This window comes from Hemiscyllium ocellatum, chromosome 3 (assembly GCF_020745735.1).
Source record: "Hemiscyllium ocellatum isolate sHemOce1 chromosome 3, sHemOce1.pat.X.cur, whole genome shotgun sequence".
Taxonomy (NCBI): domain Eukaryota; kingdom Metazoa; phylum Chordata; class Chondrichthyes; order Orectolobiformes; family Hemiscylliidae; genus Hemiscyllium; species Hemiscyllium ocellatum.
Window position 1 is genome coordinate 82,554,783 of NC_083403.1, and position 25,032 is coordinate 82,579,814.

Below are 25,032 nucleotides of genomic sequence, written 5' to 3' on the forward strand. Positions count from 1 at the left end.
TAGAATCTGTGCCGACTTTTTAAAAATACTATTTAGTTCTCAATTTTTAAAATCATTTTTTAATGTATATTTTGATATATATCACTGGCACTATGCTGATTGATCTGTAATTCCCAAGTCTCATGTTAGCTCCACAGCACAAATTTTTTTCCTGGGTTTCGCTGAACCATGTGTATTGAATGCTCATCGTTTGATCATCTTGACAATCTTGCTGGAGTTCTTGAAGGAAAGGATTGCTGCATTGCCACCTGGTGGATATCTTTATAAATGCACTGACAATTTGATAGATAAGCTTAATTTAGTCATGTAAAATGTTAAATGAGGGACTATTACAGTTAATTTCCAGGTATTTCCTTGGACTTGTCCCTGCTCCACTACCACACTTTAATTGGAAGTATGGTGAGATATCAAGTTTGAGAAGGTTCTCATCCAGTGAGTCACAGAAGTTTATTCAGACAGGATTCTCTACTCTTATAGGATGTGTATCTTAATATGAGTAATAGCAAATCCTTGGGACTGAGGCCAGAGACAAGGGAATTGAGTCATATCTATGGAGTAAAAGAGTCTTGAGTCCCAGTCTGCTATGAAAGTAAGGTTGAGGACCTTAGGCTTGAGGGATGTACCTAATGACTTGTGAAATGAAGGACATTAGATATGATTTCACCCCACATGGAAATTCTAAAGTCCTTCCTTTTGTGAAGTACAGTCAAGTTAATTGCAAACTATCTATGCATTTCCTTGTGTATGTTTATTTTACAGGTGGTCCAAACATGTGGGCTATCACTTCTGATGAGCGAGTCAAACATGACCAGCAATTTTTAAGTCTTAAGCCACTTGGAGGGTTACTTTCAGGTATGTGTCCACTAGAACTTTGAGAACTCAGTGCTCTAAAAAAAATACTGTGCTTTAACATTCACTTTTAATGTCTGTCCAAGACTCTCTGCTGAGGTGCAACAGCTCTTGTGTGAAGTCAATGTGGTTTTCTTATTAGTGGTGCTGGAGGGCTTTTGCCCGAAATGTCGATTTCGCTGCTCGTTGGATGCTGCCTGAACTGCTGTGCTCTTCTAGCACCACTGATCCAGAATCTGGTTCCCAGCATCTGCAGTCAATTGTTTTTACCTCGGTGGTTTTCTTATTATACTAGTACAGATTCTGTGATCTAATCACACTTGATGAAATACAGTCAAGTAAAAATCAGTTGTCCAGATTTTACAGGTATAATGACAGTGACACTGAATGTTTTCAGTTATTACAATACTCTGAAATTGACAGCAACTTTTCGATTGTGCATACGTACCATTACGTGTGAACGTCCACGTCACTGATTTCCTTGCTGCATGACACAATGCATTATTGAAATCTCCATAGGTGGCAATGTTTTAAAAATAAATCTGACAAGAACTTTACCTAACTACTATTAATTAATATCTGTGGCCCTAAAAAACTAATCTAATACTTGTATGATGTTATGTTTGTTTTTCCCATTGTGATTTAAAATTCTATAGTATTGCTGTAGATTGTTTTGTTCAGGTTTATGGTACTTCAGTTTGTAATGGATATGTCCTAATATTTAAGTCTCTTTGGTCCTCCACTTTTTATGAATTTTGCACTCAGTGCCTTTCGCTTTATGGTTTGCTTTCTGTGAGAAGTTCTCCAATGGATTACAAAGAGATCTTGATCAATTGGATGACGGGACTGAGGAATAGCTGATAAATGCAAGGTATTGTATCTTGGTAAAATAAACAAGGGCAGGATTATACAATTAAAAGGAGGCCTTGTGTTGTAGAATAGAGAGACCTGAGTTTTAGTATATAATTCTTTGAAGTTTACATCACTTGAAGAAAGGGTATTTAAGAAGCCATTTAATGTGCTTGTCTTCAGTGCTCAGACCATTGAGGATAGGGGTTGGGAAGTCATGTTTTGATTGTACAGGAAGTTGGTGAGGCCTCTTCTGAAGTATTGTCTCCAGTTCTTCTCACCCTGTTATGCTGAGGTGGAGCTGCTCGAGAAAAGATTTCCCAGGATGTTGCTGGGAATAAAGGGTTTGAGTCATAAGGAGAGGCTGGGTAGACTTTTTTTTCCCACTGGAGCATAAGAAGTTGAGAAATTTATAAAATGATGAGGGGTGTAGATGAGGTGAATGGCAGGTGTGTTCTCTCTAGGATGGGGAATTTCAAGACTAGGGGCCATGTTTTTAAGATGAGAGGAGAATGATTTATTGAGGACATGCGGGGCAATATTTTTTATATGGTGTGGTTCACATGTGGAATGAACTTTCAGAGGAAATAGTAAATACAGATATAATTAGAATGTTTAAAAGACATTTAGATAAGTACATGAAATGAAAATGTTTGGAGGGATACACAGGCAGGTAGGACAGGTTTAGTTTGTGATTATGGTTGGCATGGACTAGTTGTACTGAAGTATCTGTTTCCATGCTATATGTCTCTACTAATTGGACTCTACTTAATGATGTCACTCTTCCTGGATGCCAGAGATCCCATTGACGTTACACCAGAATTAAGTTGGAAAAAGTGAAGGCCAGACCATGGGGATGTTTAGATTATTCATTGTTGTTAGTTGATCATTAAACCCAGCCCAACAGATCAGAATTGTAAACATCTCAGCTCAGTATTTCAGAAATCGTAGTACAGCTATTTGAAATTTTAAAATGCTTTTTGACTTGTTGGACTAATATTAACTTTATAAAAGCGCTGACTGGTATACGGAACTTGTCATTGTAGACTCAAAGTGCTTTTTCTGGCTGTATGAATCTACAAAAGAATGCAGTATCCATTATTGGATGAATCTCAGTGATAGACTTGGTGGAAGTATTAATGTGGTTTGACTGTTAATCTGTTTGTCATTCTGTAATTCGATTAGTTAATTGTTGATTACTCTAAATCTGTCAAAATTTTCATAAAAATTAATAGATACTAAGCTCAAACCTGAGAACATCCTCATGTTTCTCTTACCCCTTACCTTTCTTGATGCACCAGTAGTAGTATTGTCATCTCACTTTAATTCACTGCTTTTTGACTAAAATCTATTTAATTTAACTTTTTAATTTGAGTTCTCAATTTGGAACAAGCTTGTATATCTTTTCTCCGATTTCTTTCCAATTGTAACATATGGTAACTATTATACAAACAAAAAGATACCTTTAAACACAAATAATTTATAGGAATATACTGGAATCATTAATTTTCATTACAATATTAAAAAGCAATAATTTATAACAGGCACTTCGAAAGATAATATTCTTTCCTACATCTTAACACTGTAAAATGTTCCCAAAAAGCTACAGTTAAGGAATTTAAAAATATACCAATTAACTAATTTTTCATGGCCTCTTCATACTCTTTTTGAACATGGAAATGTCCTAAACAGATTTCCCTCTAAGCTGTGTGGCTACACAGTCTCTGGGAACCTTATCTGTTCCCAGAAGCTGTTGCTGTGTACAGACCTTGGAGGTCTGCACAGTGGCAATTAAAATTGCAGGGAAGTGATCACATACCATCAGTTCTTTCTACAGATTCCTTAACTGGAAAATAGTAAATGGACTACTAACTTTCTGTGTTATGCATTTGCTGTATTGATGGTTGATATTTTTAAAAATTCTTTTATGGAATGTGACTGGCAAGGCAAATTTTCTTGTCACTCTTTAATTGCCTTTTGAGAAGGTGGTGTTTAGCTGCCTTGAACTACTACAGACCAGCTGGTGCAGGAACTCTTGCAATGATGTCAGGAAGGGTGTTCCAGTTTTGATCCTCTGGCAGTACACGAATGGCAGTATAAGTCCAAGTCAGGATAGTATGTGACTTGGAAGGGAACTTGCACTAATGCTGTCCCCATGCATCCCCTGGTTGTGAACTCTGACCACTAGGTTAGGAAGTGTTGTATACGATCCTTATGAGTTGCCGCAGTGCATCTTCTAGATATTAGACATTGTTTTCTGTCTGCATCTGTCATGGGGAAATGATTCTTTAAATTGGTTCATGAAGTGCCAATGATATGAACTTGCTTTACCCTGGACGGTGTTGAATTTGTTTTGGAGCCAAACCCATCAGGCAAGTGGAGAGTATTTCATCTGACCTTTTCTTGAAGATGGATAGGGTTTAAAGAATTGAGAGGTATGTTTTTCGCTTCAAAATTCCTACTCTCTGAATCTTGTAGCCATACTATTTGAGGCTGGTCCTGTTAAGTTTCTGGTCAGTGATAGTCCTAGAATGTTGGGATTGAGGATTGAGTAATGGGAATGTCAAGGGAAGTTGTGCATTCTACCTTGTTGGCTACGATCATTGTCTGACATTTGTGTGACACAAATATTAACAACGAGGAACTCAGACCTGAATGTTATTCACATCTTGTTGCATGCGGAAACAGACTGCTTCATTATCTGAGGAGTTGTGAATGATAGAGAACAGTGAAATCATCAGCAAAGATCCCCTCTCCTGATCGTATGATGGAGGATACAAAGCAGATCGAAATAGTTGTGCCCAGGGCACTACCTTAATGAACCCAAGCACCTATGTACTGGGTCTGAGATGACTGACCTCCAAAAACCACACCATCTCCCTTTGTGCTAGGTATGACACCAACCAGTGGAAAGATTTCCTCATTGATTCTAAATTGCTTTGTGCTCCCAGATACCACTCTCAGCCAATTGCCATCTTGATGTCAAGTATAGTCACCAAGTCTGTAATGAGCAGTGGAACCCAAATTGAGAATCAATTAACAGGATAATGCTTTAAGAGTGCCTCTTGATAGCACTGTCAAAGACATTCTCCATCACTTTGCGAGCAATCAACAAGAGGCTGATAAAGCAGTAATTAGCTGGATTGCATTTGTGCTTTTTTTTTGTAGATGTGATATCCCCAGCATTTTATCCAAGTGATAATACCACTTGGGGCGGCACGTTGGCCTCACAGCACCAGGGCCCCAGGTTCAATTCCAACATCAGGCAGCTGTCTGTATGGAGTTTGCATATTCTCCCAGTGTCTGCGTGGGTTTTCTCTGGGTGTTCCGGTTTCCTCCCACAATCCAAAGATGTGCAGGTTAAGTGAATTGGCCTTGCTAAATTGCCCATAGTGCTAGGTGCTAGTCAGAGGAAAATGGGTCTGGGTTGGTGACTCTTCGGAGGGTCAGTGTGGGCCGAAGGGCTTGTTTCTGCACTGTAGGGAATCTAATCATTATGCCGTCATCTTCCTTGAAATGAGGGATTGTCTTATGAGCAAAGGCTAAACAGATTGGGATGCTGCTCAAGGAGTTAAAGAATGAGAGGCGATCTCATTGAAGCATATATGATTCTTAAGGAGCTTGACAGGGTAAATGCTGAGAGGATGTTTCCCTCCTGGGAGAGTCTAAGATGAGAGGAAATAGTCTCAGAATAAAGGAGTGCCCGTTTGAGGTGAGTAGTTTCTTTTCTGAGGGTTGAGAGTTTTTGGAACGTATGGTCAGAGATCGATGGGGTTAGAGTGCTTGTGTATGTTTAAGGCTGAGATCAGTATGGGAATTAAAGGGGAAGGTCAGGAAAATAGATGTGTGGGAGTGTCAAATGAGCCATGGTCCTGTTGAATGGCAGAGCAGGCTCCTGTTCCTATTTCTTATGGTCGTCTGCCCTGAGCCTCATCTGAGTTGGCTGCAGTAATAATGTATCTAGCTCCTGTTCCGTTTCAAGACACAGTTTGTACTTCACTGTATTTGTTTGAGCCTACAAGATAGAAGATCCACACCAATGACTTTGACTTAGTATTACTGTGTAGAGACACAGGAGGCAAACAAAACACTGCAGTTTCCCTTAGTCAATGTTCCAGCATCTCTTGACCAGCTAGAGATCTCTCCAGATCTCAGTTCATCTTGTATAACCTATTCTAACATGCAGAGTATTTGAGAAAAAAGTTATTTTTTCTTTTTAGCTCTACCTCATTGCAACTATTGATTTGTTTCAAAGATGATTAATGGTAAAAATGTAAACTGGTAATTTACTGTCGAGAGTGTGGTGCTGGAAAAGCACAGCGAATCAGGCAGTATCCGAGGAATAGCGAATCAACGTTTCGGCCATAAGCCCTTCATTGGAATTGCCCAAACATCAATTCTCCTGCTTCTCGGATGCTGTGCTTTTCCAGCACCACACTCTCGACTCTGATCTCCAGCATCTACTCACTTTATCCTGGTGATTTACTGGCTTGTATCAATTGGGTTGATAAATACTTCCTGTCCATATATTTCAGCTAATTGGAATAATGATGAACTTCATAACTTATTTTTCCAGTTAGAAATTGGACTAAATTTTCTGTTAAATTAGGTAAGTTTTCTTTACTTAAATGAATAATTCTCATAAGTGATCTGATTTTACAATTTATTCCAGCTTTAACCTTAAGTCCAGACTGCTTTATTTCTTTTGGTTATTAAAGCTAATGATTTAATTTTAAAGCTTATGCTACAACTGGGTCAGTTGCTTCGGGTGACTTTCTACAAAGAAGGCCATAGCTGTAAAACTTGAAACTAGAGACCAGTAACTGCCCAGATTGATTCTGACATAAATAATGCTGAAGGAACTGTTTTTTAAAGGTGTGAATGACGAATTTATTGATCATGAGTTTTTATACCAACTCACATGGGCAAAACATTTATTACTTGGCAATGAATTTGTCCTGACTTTGCTATTGTATCAGTGTACTGAAATCTTTGTAATTGAATATGCACCTTGAGGGAAGCAATGATATCACTGTTATATTTGTTAGAGTAGCCAACCTTTGAGAGTGCAAGTACATGCCACTAGAATATGTTTCAATTAGAAAACCAGCAAAACCTGATTAACCAGTGCAAGTAAAACTTGATAAGCATCTGATTATTAACCTCTAATGCATAAAGGAAATATTATGCAGGTTCTGTGACATAATAAGTGAACCCAACAACTCTTCATGATTGCATAAAGGCAAAATTCCAAATGTTGCCACTTTCGAATAGAAGCTGTGTTTCTGTGGGTCAAGGGGCAAGTTGCTGAAAAATTCTTAACATTTTGCATTAAATATTTTCTGTTAAATTTTAAGTTGTCTTGTATTTCAGTTTTAAAAAACAAAAGTGAATTTGTTGCAATAGAGGTAACTAGGTGTCCACTTTCTGAAAAACGAGTTTACCCATTGCATGCACCCAAATCCATTCTTCTGGCACTTTGCTGCAAAAATCCAAACTCTGTCACACTAGTCCAGAGGCGCTGGATGGAATTCATATGCCCATCCTTTGGGAGGCCCTGTCCTGAAATCTTCCTTTATTCATATTGGCACTGAGCTCCTCTTGCTTCAACAATTTAACCTAATACTCCCAATCCTCCTCACCTTCCTCCTCCTACCCATTCCCTCCTCCACCCTCCCACCTCTTCCTCCTTCACTGTCCGCCCCCCCCCCCCACCACCTCTTGTTTCTCCTCCTCTCCTGCCAACTTACACTAACATTAGTTTGCCACTTGCACCCACAATTAGCAGTTCAAACACAAAGATGACTATGATTCTGTAGAAGAGTAAGTAGCACCAGATGGAATACAACACACAGTTTTTTTTTTGCATCGTTTATAGAATATTGTGGGAACCATAGCAGAAGTGGAATAAAGATTCTCTTGATTACAGGCAAAGATGGGAGGATACGGCGGTGAAATACTTGAACAAATTAGGTGTGCATTCATTGGAGCCAGAGAAAGTTCAAAGGGACATCAAATAAAATTATTGCAGAATTTGGGAAGTTAAATTAAAATCATTTCTACTAGTTAGTGAATTAACAACATGAAAGCACAAATTTTCTACGAAGATAAAGTCAGATTGGAAGGAATTTTTCCGTAGAAACCATATGAAGTACTCTTCAAATGATTCTTGAAGCGAGATTGAATAAGATATTTAAGAAGAAATTAATTAATTTTGCATTTCAAGAAGATTAGTCAAGATTACAGGAAAAGCCAAATCAGTCCATATATTATTTAATAACTAGAAATATTTTTCTAAGACTCTATAACATTTTACACGTCTTTATGTACCACTCTTGAGAACAGTATTGTAGAGTGCTTTACACCAAGTAGCATATACAGAGATAAAGGGAATACGGGTAGGTCACTGTTGGGAAATGAAGACATAATCAAAAGGCATAATTTAAAGATCATTTTGAAAGCTGACTATCTGTTGACTAATGAAGAGCTGTTGGGAAGCTACTGTAGATGATCCAGTGTAGGGAGCTGAAAGAACTTAGATCAGTGATGAGTAGTGAAAGCAAGGAGTAGTATATTCAGTATTTGGAGAATTGTTTTCAGGCTGGAAGAGGTTGCAGCATCAAAATGCTTGAACACAACCTCAAGGATTGTCCAGCTGAGTTTCAGGTACTGAAAGATTAGTGGAACTTGGTGGAGACATATAGGAGTAAAGTTTTGGGCTTTGTGCAAGTTACAGCTGTCTGTTATTTTTGTGTCAGAAAGAAATGGGATCTTTGAAAATATTTAGAAAGTATCCACAGGATCCAGAACCTCAACCTGAGCTACATATCTTCTCAAAACTTGTCAAGGAATCACCACTTTAGTGAGGTTATATTGTGTGAAAGCCAGGAAGCACATGTGGGTAATATTTAAAAAGTCAAGCCTCGAGACTGTGGCTGTGAACAAATGTGTCAATCACAACTATTGAGGAGGGAGCAACTATGGGCATATTTTGGAGATACAGGTCTTCAGCCCAGTGCAGCAACAGAGGCATGATGATCTCTTTCCAGAGCAAACTTTGCATGGGGCAAGTCACAACACTGCGCATGCGTAAGTTTGTGATTGTTTGCACTTTTTATTTTTCTGAGATTCAAGTTGCAATGTCTCATTGAGATGAAACTGTAGTTATGTAGTGATTTATAAATTTATATTAAAATATGTTTATTTTAATGCTTCACAGGTGACCAAGCTCGAAATTTCTTTCTGCAGTCTGGTTTGCCAAAGTTAGTACTGGCTGAGATATGGTGAGTATGAAAACCGATCTTAAAATAGGTCACTTCATTTTTGCAGTGATCTCTTTATTGTATTTGAACTGCAGGCGCTGAGACAAGTAAATGTAATGCAGAATTTATAATCCAACATAATGTGAAAACTGGGACTGGGCCTTTGTTCAACCAAATGGTTTTTTAAACTAGTGACGAAAGATCTGAGTGAAGCCTTGTCTATCCAAATTTACTTTTAGCAACCACCAGTTAAGCTAACTAGACTGCCTTGTCCTCTTAGTAAACAAGCCTGTGTAGCTGTATATTACTGTATTTATTCTGCTTGTGAAGAGACGTTTTGTTATTCCTGTGTGTCTCAGTTGCTAAATGGTAATTGATCTTTTTCATGTCTTTTTAAAAAAAAGGCAATTTGCCATTTGTTGCAAATCTTATTTTGTAAAGCCCTGATTGGGATATAATACTTAAACCTCAGTTATAGTCCTGATGTTTTTGATCTGGTCCTTTTATACATTGAGGCTGATATGCTGTGATGTTTTCTTCTGATTCTTGTGTACCAGTAATTGATCTGTACTTAGTGTGCTGTACTTGGCACTCAATGATCCCTTAACTTGGAAGGGAAAAATTTATTATTTTACTACTGATTGTTCTCCATAATTTTAAAATAACAAACCTCTGACTATGACAGCTTGTGCTCATAAACCAGATCCTATAAAGAGGTGTAATTTTAAAGATCTGATTATATGAATGCTTCTTGTAATTAAAAATCACTATTTTGAGTTGTCCTGCATTGTGTTCTGTATTGCGTACAAATTGACTTATGAATGAACTTGGGAATTGAAAGCATTCGCAGTGGTAATATTCCCACTGTAAACTTGACTGAAATCCTAATAGAAATCCTGTGTAGATGATAAATATAAATGCTCATCTATGTGTTCAAGTTCTTCCACAGCTTCAGTCCTCTGCATCTCTGAAACTTTCTCCAGTTCTAATACTCTTCATAGTCCCTGTGCTTCTGCAGTATATAAAGTAATAGAGATGTACCACATGGAAACACACTCTTTGGTCCAACTCATTCATGCCGACCAGATATTGTAAATTAATCTAGTCCCATTTGCTAGCACTTGGCCCATATACCTCTCAACCCTTCCTATTCATATACCCATCCAGATGCCTTTTAAATGTTACAATTATACCAGCTTCCACCACTTCCTCTGGCAGCTCATTCCCTACACATGCCACCCTCCGCATGAAAAAGTTGCCCCTTAGGTCCTTTTTAAATTTCTCACCTCTCACCCTAAACATATTTCTAGACTACCCCCAACCCAAGGAAAAGACTTTGTTTATTTATCCTATCCAAGATTCTCTGCCACTCCAGGGAAAACAGCCCCAGCCTCCTGAGCCTTCCCGTATAGCTCAGAGCTTCCAATCCTGGCAACATGCTTGTAAATCTTTTCTGAACCCCTCCAACCTCTCACAACCTTCTTCCTGAGGAGGACAACTAGAATTGGACACAATATTCCAAAAGTGGCCTAACCAATGTCCTCTACAGCCGCAACATGACTTCCCAACACTTATACTCAATGCACTGACTTATAATGGCAAGCATACCAAACGCTGCCTTCACTGTCCTGTCTACCTGAGACTCCACTTTCAAGGAGTTATGAACCTGCACTCCAAGGTCTCTTTGTTCAGCAACACTCCCTAGGACCTTACCATTAAGTGTATAAGTCCTGCCCTGATTTGCCTTTCCAAAATGCAGCACCTCAAATTTGACCCCAAATCCTGCAAATTGTTGGTCAACTGCAACTCACTGCTTTTCTAAGTTGGAAGCAAAAACATGCTCAAAAATTTGTCAATTTTTACAGTAGCTCCATTTTTTAATCTTTTGAATAAAGTTTCCTTCCCTGCCAGAGCACTGAAATAGAATATCAAAGTATCTTTTTAGAAATGGTATTCTGTTTGTATCATCCAATGTACTAAAATTGGCTTTGCTTGATTCCACTCTGAATCCACCCATGGTGAAATCACATCCAACAAAGGCTTCTCTTTGTGCCCCACATTGTTTTCTCTATTGCCAAAAGATTGGATCTGTTCCTCCATCTTCCTCGTACACCTTGTCAATGTTATCTGCAAACTTAGAGGCAACGTCCACCTGTATGTTGACGAAAACTGACACTACCTCATATTTCTCCCAGACCTGTAACATTTCTGTAATCAGACTACCCACTTCATCATGGAAAAGTTTCATTTATTAATTAAACTATGAAATTCAAGGTTGTCATCTTTAGCCCACAGCACAGTTTCTATAGCATTTCCAACAATTAATTTCATTTCCCCAAGCATAGTATCAGTCTAAACCTGACTGCTTGCAATTTCAGCATCCTTTTACCTGATTTTCTGAAACCCATATCATGTTTATTATTCACCTCCATGAGTGCCCAGTCCCATTGCTGATGCAGCTTGCTTTGTTTAAATGCTTATCTGTTCCTTTGTCATTTTCAGATTTAAATAAATGGTCTCCTGGTTATGTCTTCAATTACTCCCTTTTCTGTAAACTTCAGCTCATTTTAGAAGCCGATGTCAGTATTCAATTCCAGAAAAAATTGTGCTTCTCATTACCCTTTTCTGACAACATTGATTTCTTCCCTGCCAGTATCTCATATTTAAAATTCTGATCTTGGTGTTTTAAATCTCTTTAAGTCCTTGCCTTTTTAAAGTTTTAACCTTGCTTGTTGCAATGTTCCCCAAAACATTTTGATTTTCTTTGTCGATGCTTTAGCTAACATTCACAATTGTGCCTTCAGGTGCCTATGCTTCATAGAGTTTTCGTCTTTAACCTTTCCAACTTTATACCTCCTTTTTCTCCTTTAAGCCCACTCTAAAATGTCCTTTGTCCATCAATGGTATCCAAAAGGGCAACTTCCTTCTCCAAAAGGGAACTCTATATATCCAAGGAACCCCACAAAGCTTGCACATGATCCTACCTTTTCTAATCTTCATATATGATTTTCCCCACTGCCACTGATATTTAGGCATGACTGGACCCAGCTACTGCTTTATATGAGCATTAGCCTCCACTGGAACATGGATGTCCAAGTCCGTGCAATATAAGTTGTCAATCTTTTAATTCCCTTGTATATAGGACCCTGGCAGACATGAACAAGGATGGAAAGATGGACCAGCAGGAATTTTCCATAGCAATGAAATTGATCAAGATGACCCTTCAAGGCCACCCGGTGCCAACAACACTTCCAATCATTATGAAACACCCACCAATCCCTTCACCCTTGGGCTCGGCACGATTTGGTAAATAAAATCTTCCAAATAAACGTAGAGTGGACTATTAAAGTATTGTATTCGGTCCTCATATAATATCTTAATGCATCTGCATTTATTGTAATTGGTTTAATAAAGATGGTTTTGGAGCAGTAAATATTTGTACTTTCTTAATCTTGCATGTAGCAATTTGTGTTGTGAATTGAAATGAAGTGAAGTGAGGTTAGAATGAATGTATAGAGATGCAATTCATATCCACTAGAAAATTTTAAATTCTACCCTTATTTTAACTTTTTTATTTTACATATTTTAATGTAATTAAGTATGATTTCAGTAATCATGCGTTTGGAGTTTAATGTTATATAATTTAGTGTGCTTCCCCCAAGAATACCATAATTCAATAATTCTCCTGGGGGTCCAGTATATTTTAAGTGTGCATTGTACAAAATCTGAATAGTCCAGGTATTCAACTTTCCTTTAGTTTTTATATTGAGAAGACTAAACTGTTGTCTGCAGTCTCCAACAAGAGCTAGTGGGCTAATCACTATCTGGCTGTTATCTGAGGCTGAATCAGAAGAGAAATTTGCAACCTCTGCATTCACAATGATCCCAAACTTGTAAACCCATACTCTCCCTGTCACCAAAATTGCTTGCCTCCACCTTTTAAGCTATCATCTGCCTCTGCCCATTTTGCATTGAAACCTTTTTCCATGTATGTATTTTTACTTCTAGACCAATTGTTCTCATGGTCAACTATCAAGGCCTTCAATCTTTCACCCTCCTCTTGTTAGTATACTTCAGCTGTGCAGTTTAGACCAGCTCGTCACCTCTTGATTTTTCTCCTCCTTTGCGATAGATCTTTTTGTCACCTGTCTTTAATATATCCCTATTAGGGTAGCTGTCAAATTTTATTTGAAAACGTTCATATGAAGTGTCTCGGGATGTTTTACTTGGTTTAAGGTACGAATAAAAGCAACCTTTTGTTTCCGAATTCCTAATGTCAACACTAAAAGCTGTTAATTATTTGGTTACAAAGTGTCATTTTCTGCTTCATTATGTAAAATAACACATTTAAAAGAATTGTCCATAATGTTGAATTACAAATTGTTCATGTTTAAATTCCAATACAGGGATGGGAAGTATGCCAAATCTGTCAGTCCCACCAAACATGCCTCCTTTTGCTTCCTTGGCTCCCACATCATCTTTGACCTCAGGGACAACAATGCCACCTTTGGGTATGTCAGTCCCCCTGCTTCCTGCTGTTGGTACATCAGCATTGCCAAATGGTACATCTATTCTCATACCTCCAATGTCTGCACAGAGTTCTGCAAGTAAGTAATATAAGCCGATTTGATTTATAATTTCAGATTTTTTAAAAACTAAATATTCCTTGTAGTCTTTAATTGTTTTCTCGTACTTGTCCATCATAGATTTTTACTTTAAATTTTCTTTTTAAAAAATGCAATAGAGTTCTTCATTGTTTCTCATGTTGTAATAAGTAATGCCCTGTTTTAAAAACGCAGATGGTTGTGCTAACCATTGGAAGTATTCAACTTTTCGTCTCAAAACTGTCCCAATCCAATGTAGCCAAGGTGAGAGATGAGGGTTTCTCATTGCATCAGTTGGATTTGAACTGAATATGGCTGCCTAGAGCTCATAGGCCAGTCCTGGGTCATGAATAACAAAATCAATATTTTTGTTAAATGCTGACTATTACTTGGAAATAAAAATTTCCTTGAACATATTCATTTTTCTTTTTGCTGTAGCACTCAAAGACATAAAATGATTGATCATGCTCTGCATTTTAATGAGCATCAAAAAGAAAAAGATTGGTTTAACAATTTGAGTGCAACCCTTATTAGGCTTGATGTTCTTTTTCAGCATTTCTATTTTTCAGATTTATAACATGCATATTTTAATTGTAACTTAATGTTCTGCTATATTCAGGCAGCTTTGACATTTTCTTAAAGTAGATGTTGGAATTCTGAAAAAAGGACAAAAAATGGTGGCATACTCAGCAGGTCTTGCAACATCTGTGGCAAAAGAAATAAAGTTAACTCTTCAAGCGTGATCTTTAATCAGGACAAGGAGAAGTTAGAAATGTAATAATTTAAGTCGGTGAGATAGGAGAGGATGAAAGAAAAACAAAAGCCTGTGATGGGGCTAAAAACGAGACATAGAATGACTAACAAGATGGTTAGACAAATTATTAGGAACAATAGGACAGTTAAAGAATGAAATGATGACTCCAAAGGCGATGTAAATGGCAGAATATGAACTGTAGCAAAAAAAAATTTAAGACTGTATGCAATGAAAAGGACACAAAATTGAAGAGGAGCAATGGTGATCAGAGCAGAGATTATGTTCTGAAATTGTTAAAGGCTGCATTGATTTCACAGGGCTGTGGAATGCTTAATCAGTAGATGAGATGCTGTTACTTGAGTCTGTGTTGAACTTGGTTGCATGAGAGACTTTTCAAGAATTAATATAGATGATCTCCATAAGTGAAGATGTTCCACAGACTGATCACCCAATCTGCATTTCATTTTCCTAGTGTGGAAGATGCCTGCACCAAGTCCAGTGTACTAAATTGAAGGAGTATGTGTAATTTGCTGCTTCACTTGAAAGGTTTCTTTGGGGCTTTGGAGAGTTAGATGAGAGAATCTGAGAATGAACTTTTGTTTTCTTTCCGCAGTTGCTGCCAGATCTTTGAGTATTTCCAGTATTTTGTACTTTTATTTGCCTTTTCACTAATGATTACAAATGCTCAGTTAACTGAGAGTGAATCTATTTCTTACAAATTAACATTTTGCTAATTAGCCTATTAATTTATCTGTGGCAATCCTGTATGATAAATGCAATATTATATAACTCAGCATAGTTGTATCTTTGTCACTGTCTGTAATTCTAAATTTTTATATCTAATCAAGGAATTAGGAACAGTTAGTGGGTTAATATTAATTTTAAAATTATAAATTCCTGTTAATAATCACAATTCACACTTGGCATTTAAGGCATAATGCAGTTCTATAATTGCATAGATTGCTGGTTATTTAACAAAATAAGGTATTTATCTCCAAACTTTCCCTCTTTCTATGCGCCCTCCTTTATCATCTTGTTCCCCTTCCTGGATTTATAGTTTTACGACTTTTGATGAAAGTTTAAATTCCATCCAACAGATCGATCCTAATGGTTGGTTTCCATTTTGAACTCCATTTGGCATGTTTGCTAATGTACTGGCTGTGAACAAGAAGCTGCATGGTTTGAGCTGAACTTTGCTAGTCTTGGTATTGTTTTAACATGCAGTGATGCACATCTCTCCTTTTGACATTGAAGCATATTTTGTAGTTGAAGTGTCTCCATATCCACACAATAGCTATAATATTAATGTGCAGTTATAGCTTTCTAATGGACATAACGGTTTAAGTTCTGTTTAATTGAAACCACCTCTTAAAGTTGGATGTTGTACAAGACCTACACCTTATGGAAGCACAGTAGTACTTTGGTTGTTTTTAAGGCTAACCACTAAACTTTAATTAGTTATGAAAGTGTTTGAATTAAGTTATACTGAGGCACATTTATAAGATCATAACAAGTAGGAAAGGAACTGTTCAGCTCCTCAACCAGCTCCAGTATTTCAGATCCAACACATTTCATGTCATCTTCCCTGTCCTTTCCCAAGAACCCTTGATTTCCCTGTTGATCAAGAATCTATCTCAGCCTTAAATATACGTGAGGACTGAACCCCACGGCTATCTGTAGCAAGGAGTTCTAAAGACACTTGACTTTGAGTGAGGTTCTTCGTCTCTGTCTTAAATTGATGTCCTTTTTTTTCTGGCACTATTCCTTCTGGTCCCGGACACTCCAATAAGGGGAAACAACCTCTGTGTTTAGTCTGTCAAATCCCTTAAGAATGTATGTTTCAATGAAATCACCTCTCATTTTCTAAATTCCAACGAGTTGTACGTTGATTCGTAAATTTCACTTGCCTCACTCACACAGTACCTTCAAAATAGTTAAATTGCAGGATCAATCAACCAGCTGCTTTATAGATGTGTTTCTTTGCCCTTGATAGAGTAAGGAACAACATATTCTGGTGTATGGAGGGAAGATTTGAAATAAATTTATCGAATATGAAAAGAACCTATTATTGTATCTGTCTTGAATTTTGTTGCTTTAAGTCATGGTGTTCTTTTTTTTAGCACTTCCCCATTCTGGACCTCTGAGGCAGCCTTTACCAGGATTTGGAGGCACTGGTCTGCAGAAGGCTCAATCATTGATTGATCTTGGCTCCAGCAGGTACAAGCAGAATTTATTTTTATATAATATAGCTAGGTCCAGTTTAGATGGTTTACACTGAGGCGATGCGTGTTGCAGATTTAATCGTCTGTCTAAAACAAACCAATGTTATTTTGAGTGTAAGTACTTGTTACCTAAGTAGACATTCTTGTTCCTGCTGAAACTGTTGAATCAGTCAGGAACAAAGCAACATTTTTGATCAGAAATTTAATCAGTTTATATTTTGTTTCCGATAATCCAGATAAATCTCTCGTAATTATTTATTCTTATTTGACAACCTATCAGGAATTCCTTCTTCTATCTGTCACATGACAGAAGACATGTAGGTTTTGAAAAGTGCTAAGGAAAATAGTAAAATTTTTGCAAATTTGTAATTTGATCCTTGCCTGCTGGCTAAGAATTAGCATAATATGGTAAGTGCAACAGGTCATATTGTTTGCTTTTACGATCCTTTGCAATGCCTTTTTCAGTTAAAAGCGAAGAATGGCTAAGTTTTGAGTAAAGATTTGTAGCTCGGGTGCCAGTTTCAGTTGGGAATTTGGTTTGCAGACGTTTTGTTCCCTTTCTAGGTGACACTCTACCTTACACAAAAAAAATCTCAGAACTGGCAGCCAGACTCCTCTGACCACATGGATTTATGACAGCACTGAAACTGACAGCCGCGCTCAGACGACAGCTCACCACTACAAAGGAACCTAAACTCATCGTGTGCAGGATAAATCTGATGCATCAGATTTCATGCAGAGACTATGTAAAATACTATATAGGACAACAGGCAGACAAATAGCCATCCACATCCACGAACATCAACTAGTCGCTAAATGCCACAACCAGCTATCTTTAGTATCTATACACATAAACAACAAGGACCATAAATTTGACTGGGACAGCACAACAATAGGAAGACAAGCCAAACCGAGGACAGCCAGAAGCTTGGCACTCATTCGCGGGCTCCATCAATAAATACATTGATCTACACCGATATACCGACCACTGCGATGAACAACCGGAAGCAGAAGGAACGAAACCAAATTAATTCCAACCGACCCAGTACAGCAGAGCTTCACAGGAGCTTCTACAGCACTGAGGGTATCACCTAGAAAAGGGACGAAACATTGGCAAACCAAATTCCTAGCTCAGCACACATATCCACAACAACTGCAAGAAGAATGTCTAGTTCAAATGACAACTATTAGGTTGATTAATGAAATGTGATTTTTAAAAAAAAAATCAATTGCATGATTCTGCAACATGGGTTTCTCCTGTTAATTAATAAAATTTCAGTTAAAGGAGAGAGCATAGTGAAAATAAGGAGAATTTGTTGATTCAGCCACAGCCTGTTGGTATTGCATTATTCTTTTCACTGTGCTGTGTGGAATTTGAGTCCTAAATTTGCACTGGTGTATCTCTCAAATGCAGAATTTCAAGCACTGATTTTGTTTATAAAGTGTCTTGTTTTTGAAGGCTGACCAACAGCTGAATGAGGATTGTTCTTTAATTTTTACATTGCCTATGTCTGGACACAAACATCCTCGTTACAGGATATAACTCATTTGTCAGTGTTCGTAGAATGCCATGATGGAAAAAGTTGTCATTATAGGCTAAAAGAAAACAGACTGTAACACTTCATTAATAGATTAATGAACATGTTAACACATTTGTATGAAGCTCCTTTGTTCACAATTTTAAGTAGTAAGTAATAGTTGTAACAACTGTGAATAGGAATATTTCAAATAAGTGCATAAGTCTGCTTTTTGAAAAGATAGCATATGGTTGCTTAGTTTTCTTCTCAATCTCATACCCCTCTACAACACTGATGGGATGTATTTCAAGATCCAACTGAAAGGAAGCAAAAGCCATAACTTGAGGGCTGTAGGCAAAGAACTAGCTCTCAATATGTCTGAGCTCCAGTGGTATAGCCACATATCGCAAGTTGCTGCTGATCTTTGCTACTTCCTGGAAATCCATTTCTTTCCTTATGAGCAGATGGGCATGTTTTGCCAATGATTGTCAGGATGTCTGTCATTGGAGGGCCATTGTAATCCCTTACATGCCCAAACTGTCAATGAAGTGTACTCTTGTCAAATTCTGTCCAATCCAAAAGTTCCCAATCCAAAAATTACTCTGCTGTTCTGACAGAGTGGACAGGATTTGGCCCACAACAGTTTTCACATTTTATTGTGCTGATGAATTTTAAGACTTGTTATTTTCAGCATTTGTTCTTGCATGCATTTTATTCTTCTTGTAAATAATGTGATGAATGCTTTGAAACTTCGTGGCTGAAATGTCCAGTAGTTAACTTTCACTCTTTCTGTTTCCTTTCTTGCAGCAGTTCTTCATCATCTAATACTTCTCTCGCATCACCAAAAGTGAGTTCATCTGACTGGGGAGTTCCCCAGTCTGCAAGGCTCAAATATCGACAGTTGTTCAATAGCCTTGATAAATCCATGAGCGGCTACCTCTCAGGTCAGTTAAGAATATATACTTGTCATTGATTAAGCTTTTCTTCTTTAATGCAGATGGAATATTGTTCATTTGATTGAACATTTCACATTAGAACCTTGCCCCCAACACTGCAAACTTATTACATGCATTGTATTGGGAATATCAGTTGAAGAACTATCTCCATTGAAGACGCACTCTGCCACAAAATGATTTCATTCTAATTTAATGAAAATATACATTGGTTTCTAAGTATTAATGGAATATGAGTTGTGGGAGATATATAGTACCCAGACTCACTCAGAATCATTCAGTCCCCCAGTTATTCAGATGTTCAATAAACACTTGACTGAAGGTACTGTTTCTTCTTCGCCAAATGTTTATCTGGTTGAGATGGCTAATAATGATCAGTCCAGGTTTTGTTAATTATGAATAGCCAATAATAGTTGAAGTAGTCATTTATTTTTTATTGCTCCAAATAATCATTACCTTGCTAATTGAAATGTTTTGATCAGAAAAGGCAAAAATGATAGAACACAAGAGGCTGGACTGAATGAGGGACAATGCCTCTGTCTGCTATTAGTTCAATATGCTAGCCTGCTAATGATTTGGATTTGTTTTTAGGCCCCCAAGCCAGAAATGCTCTTGTACAATCCAATTTGTCTCACAACCAACTAGCTACCATATGGTGAGTTCTGCTGTAATTATACATTCCCTATAGATGATCTTATGATAAGAAACTTTCACCTGTTGACACAGTTCAATTAATTGGCTTTCAGATTTAATTCAAATGACTATTTGTTAAATATTGCAGGATTTAGCACCGTATGATTTTTCCTGTTGGTGCTTTTTAAGACCGTTACGTTTTGTGTCATAAGTTACAATCTGATTAAAGTAGTAGGAGAAAAATCTGCTAAGTATTCATCTGGCTGTTCTTATTAAAAACAAATGACTGTGGATTTTTTTATATATATTGTGCTTAATAAGAGTGAGTGCGGAAATGAAAGGGATATTGTGGCAGTCAGGGTGGCACTAAAAGCGTTATGGAGGAGAGAAGTTTTGTGGAGGTTTTGAAAAGGAAACTCAGCAAACTATATATAACATACGTATAACACAGCAAAGCACTTCTGAATAGTTTTCCATGTTTACAGAGATGTGATTAAATATGATTGTACTCGGACTCTAAAGAAGGAACTACGGTACAAGTAACCAAAAAACTTATTCACAGAGTATTTTGTGCAGGAGTGGAAAGTGGGTGGGAGGCTTTGAAGCTGAGAGAGTTGTGGAATAGATAGTGTGGATGCAGAATTGGCCAAATGTGGAGAAAAGACAAGTACTGCAGGATAGTATTGGGGATAAATTAAGCTTAGAAAACACATAAATAGGAGGATGAGAATTTTCAATTGTTGGAAGGCCCGGGTCAAGTAAGGTAGCAAAGACAAGGTTGGTGAGTCCTCTAAGGTAGAATATGGTCAGCAGGTTTTGAACAAGCTGAGTTGAATTGAAAGATGGAGAATGGTGACTACCCAGGAGAACATGGGAATTTAGGAAGGCATAATGGTATTGTCACTGATCTTATAATCCAGAGATCCAAGTTAGAAGTGAAAAAAAAATCTAAGCTTAAAACAAACTTAGTCTGAAGGTAACCAGGAAACCATTGTCAATTGTCATAAAAGCCTATCTGGTTCATTCATTTCCTTTGGGAATGAAAATCTGCTGCATCACTTGGTCCAGCCTACGTGTGACTCCAAATCCATGGTAATGTGATTGACTCTTAACTGCCCTTCTGAAATGGCCTAACAAACTACTGAGCCTAAGAGCTGCAAGCCTTGCCAGAGACTGCCATATTCCATGAAAGAGAAAGGCAAACAGTGGTGACAAAGGCGTAAATAAGGATTTAATTGATTTAATTAATTGATATGCTGGTAGGGACAGAGGCTTTAATGGCAAATAAGTGGAAATAATTGGTCCTGTCTTTATGATAAGATTGGAAGTCAAAGCTAGGGCACTATAGGTAGCAAACCGACTGATTCACTGAGAGACAATTGCTGGGAGCTGTGGGTGGTTCTTGTAATGATTCATGAGGTTACACAGTTCATGCTATGGGATTAAAGACAACACCTCTCTTGCAAATGCTTAACCTTCGATATAATTGTGGTTCGCCTAAGATTGGATATTGGATAGGTGGTCTGACAACCCAAAGGCAGAAGTGAAGAACAAGTCCTGGATGTTATCGGGTTTTGTTGAATGACTCAAAGAAGTACTGTCTGATATTAGGACAGAAGTAGTTTTGGCAAAGCCATATCTACAGTAGAATAGAGTGGTTCTTGGGACTTGTGGCTGGGGTGCACCACTTGGAGGAAGGGACACTAAATAGTGGCTGCCCATGATTATGCATTGCAAACATTGTGGCAGAACCAGCAGCCTTTGGACAAATTATTGCTTGAACTGTGACCTTTGACAATTTTATTTTGTCTTGTTCTTTAAAATAACTTGAACCATGTGTTCAGAGAAAATATTTTGTTCAGAAAGCCAACATGAAATATGCCATTAAGGCCCTTCCTCTGTCACATTGTTGAATTACAGGAGCTTAGCAGATGTTGATAAGGATGGAAAGCTCCGAGCAGAAGAGTTCATTTTAGCCATGCACTTAATTGAAGTGGCCAAGTCTGGTCAACCGCTTCCTCTCTCACTTCCTCCAGAACTGATACCACCTTCTTTTAGGTGAGTTAATTTCTTTTTTTTTCAGCACATTGAAATGACACACACATTTTAATTTTCACTCTTATTAATTTCTTGAGATCTAACCCATTTTGGTAGGTATGAGCTGCATGATTGTTCACAATCTCTGCATTTCGTCCAAAAGTCCGTGTCATACGAGCCACCTTGAAAATCTAGCACAAGCTGACTGCTGGAAAAAGTCACTAAAAGACGAAGACTTAAATCATTTGCAGTTGGACATGGGGTTGACATGACTTAAATTTTCTCTTTGAGAAATCCCTAAAAACAGTTTATAACTAGGATTTAGATCACTGAAGGGAGATGAGTGCTGAAAGCATTGAATTTATTTTCTTTGCATAAACATATGTCCTCCTTGCAGAAACACACTTTTTTGATGCTTAATTAATTTTCAGCATATTAGAACTGACTGTAATTCGATCTTTTGAAACAAATAATATGCTTTGGAAGCTGACATACAATTTAATTGTCAAATTACAGATAATATAGAGGTTCAATAAACTGTACTGGATTCAATTAATTTGATTAGGAATCTAAAGCCTAATATGTTATTTTGTGAACTGTATCCTTTTTTAATATGTTCATGTAGTAGAACATCGAATAATACAGAGCAGAATAGGCTCTTCGGCCCTTGATGTTGCACTGACCTGTGAACTAATCTAAGCTCATCTCCCTGCACTATCCCACCGTCATCCATGTGCTTATCCAAGGATTGTTTAAATCTCCCTAATGTGGCTGACTTAACTACATTGGCAGGCAGGGCATTCCACACCCTTACCACACTCTGAGTAAAGAACCTGCCTCTGACATCAGTCTTAAATCTAACATCCCTCAATTTGTGGTTATGCCCCCTCATACAAGCTGACATCATCATCCTAGGAAAAAGACTTTCGCTGTCTACCCTATCTAACCCTCTGATCATCTTGTATGTCTCTTATCAAATCCCGTCTTAGCCACCTTCTTTTCAGTGAGAACAGACCCAAGTTTCTCAGGCTTTCCTCATAAGACCTTCCCTCCAGACCAGGCATCATCCTGGGATATCTCCTGTGCACCTTTTTCCAATGCTTCCACATCTTTCCTGTAATGGAGCGACCAGAACTGTACACAATATTCCAAGTGCGGCCACACTAGCGTTTTATATAGTTGCAGTATGACATCATGGTTCCGGAACTCAATCCCTCTATCAATAAAACGTAACACAATGTATGCTTCTAAACAGCACTATCAACCTGGGTGGCAACTTTCAGGGATCAATGTAAATGGACTCCCAAGATCCCTCTGCACATTCATACTACCAAGAATTTTTCCATTGACCCAGTATTCTGCCTTTTAGTTATTCTTCCCAAAGTGAATCACCTCACATTTAGCTGCATTGAACTCCATTTGCCACCTCTCAGCCCAAGTCTGCAGTTTATCCAAGTCCCCCTGCAACCTGCAACACTCTTCCACACTTTCCACTACTCCACCGACTTCAATGTCATCTGCAAACTTATTAACCCATCCACTTATTTGCCTGCATCTAAGTCATTTATAAAAACAGCAGTGGTCCCAAAACAGATCCTTGTGGCACACCACTAGTAACCCGACTCCAGGGTGAATGTTTTCCATCAACTACCACTCACTGCCTTTCAGAATGCCAGTTTCTAATCCAAACTGCTAAATCACCCTCAATCCCATGCCTCAGCATTTTCTCCAACAGCCTACCATGTGGAACCTTATCAAAGGCTTTACTGAAGTCCATGAATACCACATCAACTGCCCTACCTTCATCTCCACGCTTGGTCACCTTCTCAAAAAAACTTAATGAGGTTTGTGAGGCATGACCTGCCCTTGACAAAACCACATTGACAATATGAAATCAAATTGTTGCTTGCTAGATGATTATAAATCCTATCTCTTATAATCCTTTCCAAAACTTTTCCAACAACAAGTGTAAGGCTCACTGGTCTATAATTACCTGGGTCATCTCTACTGCCCTCCTTGAACAAGGGCACAACATTTACAATCCTCCAGTCCTCTGGTACTAAACCTGTACACAATGCCAGCTCAAATATCAAAGTGAAGGTTCTGCCATCTCCTCCCTAGCTTCCCAGAGAATCCTTGGATAAATCCTATCCGGCCAAGGGGACTTGTCTACTTTTACTCCTCCTAGAATCAATAACACCTCTTCCTTACTAACCTTGATCCTTTCTAGTCTAGTATCTCTTATCTCATTCTTCTCCTCTACAATATTCTCTTTTTCTGACTGAAAACTGATGAGAAGTATTCTTTTAACACCTCTCCCATCTCCACAGGGGCAACACACAACTTCCCAACTCTATCTTTGACTGGCCCTATTTCTACCCTAGTCATCCTTTTATTCCTCACATACCTTTAGAAAGCTTTCAGGTTCTCATTTATTCTACCTGCTAAAGACTGCTCAAGAGTTTGCTCTTCTTAACTCTCTCTTTAAATCCTTCTGAGTTAATCTGTGATTTTCCATCGCTTCATGTGAACCATCTCGCCTCAATGTCACATAAGCCCCCTCCTTCCGCTTAACAAGAAATGTAATTTCTGTAGTAAGCCACAGTTCCCTTACCTTATCACTTCCTGCCTGCCTGACAGGGACATACCTATCAAGGACATGCAATATCTGTTCCTTAAATCAACTCCACCTTTCGATCATCCCCATCCCCTGTATTTTGCTAACCCATTCTTTGCATCCTAAGTTTTATCTAATTGCATTATAATTGCCCTTGTCTCATCGATAGCTACATGTCACAGGGCAAGAGTCATCCCTTTCTGTAGCTAAACTAAATGTAACTGAATTATGGTCACTCTTTCCAAAGTGCTCACCTACGACAAGATCAAACACCTGGCCTGGTTCATTCCCAAGCACCAGATCCAGTATGGCCTCCCCTCTTGTCGTCCCTTTGACATACTGTGTCAGGAAACCCTCCTGTATACATTGGACAAAAACTGATCCATCCGACGTACTACAAAAGCATTTCCAGTCAATGTTGGGGAAGTTAAAGTCCCCCATAATGACCATCCTGTTCCTTTCACTCGTACCCATAGTTATTTTGCCAATCCTCTCCACCTGTCTGGAACTCTGCGGGGGCCTATAAAAGAACTCCCAGCAGTGAGACCTTAGTTTCTAACCTCAGCCCATACTACCTCAGTAGATCAGTCCTCGTCAAAAGTTCTTTCAGCCACCGTTATACTATTCTTGACTAACAAGGCCACACCTCCACTTTTTTTTGGTAACCCCAAACAGTATTCAGTTCTATCTTTATCAGAGAGACTGACATGCTGTTGTTCCAGTCCTGTCCCAGGC

At 38.2% G+C, this 25,032-nt stretch overlaps 1 protein-coding gene across 6 annotated transcripts in view; it reads left to right on the forward strand.

Moving 5' to 3' along the window:
- itsn2b (intersectin 2b) overlaps window positions 1–25,032 on the forward strand; it is a 199,066-nt gene that overhangs the window by 68,866 nt on the left and 105,168 nt on the right. For 5 of the 6 annotated variants that reach the window (XM_060851287.1, XM_060851286.1, XM_060851284.1 and 2 more), the window contains 8 exons: window positions 760–852; window positions 8,918–8,981; window positions 12,103–12,266; window positions 13,367–13,567; window positions 16,439–16,535; window positions 18,865–19,001; window positions 19,602–19,665; window positions 21,564–21,701. In XM_060851287.1, coding sequence (XP_060707270.1) covers window positions 760–852; window positions 8,918–8,981; window positions 12,103–12,266; window positions 13,367–13,567; window positions 16,439–16,535; window positions 18,865–19,001; window positions 19,602–19,665; window positions 21,564–21,701 — 958 coding nt within the window. The remainder of the gene's footprint in view (window positions 1–759; window positions 853–8,917; window positions 8,982–12,102; window positions 12,267–13,366; window positions 13,568–16,438; window positions 16,536–18,864; window positions 19,002–19,601; window positions 19,666–21,563; window positions 21,702–25,032) is intronic. The other variant, XM_060851289.1, reaches the window with a different exon arrangement.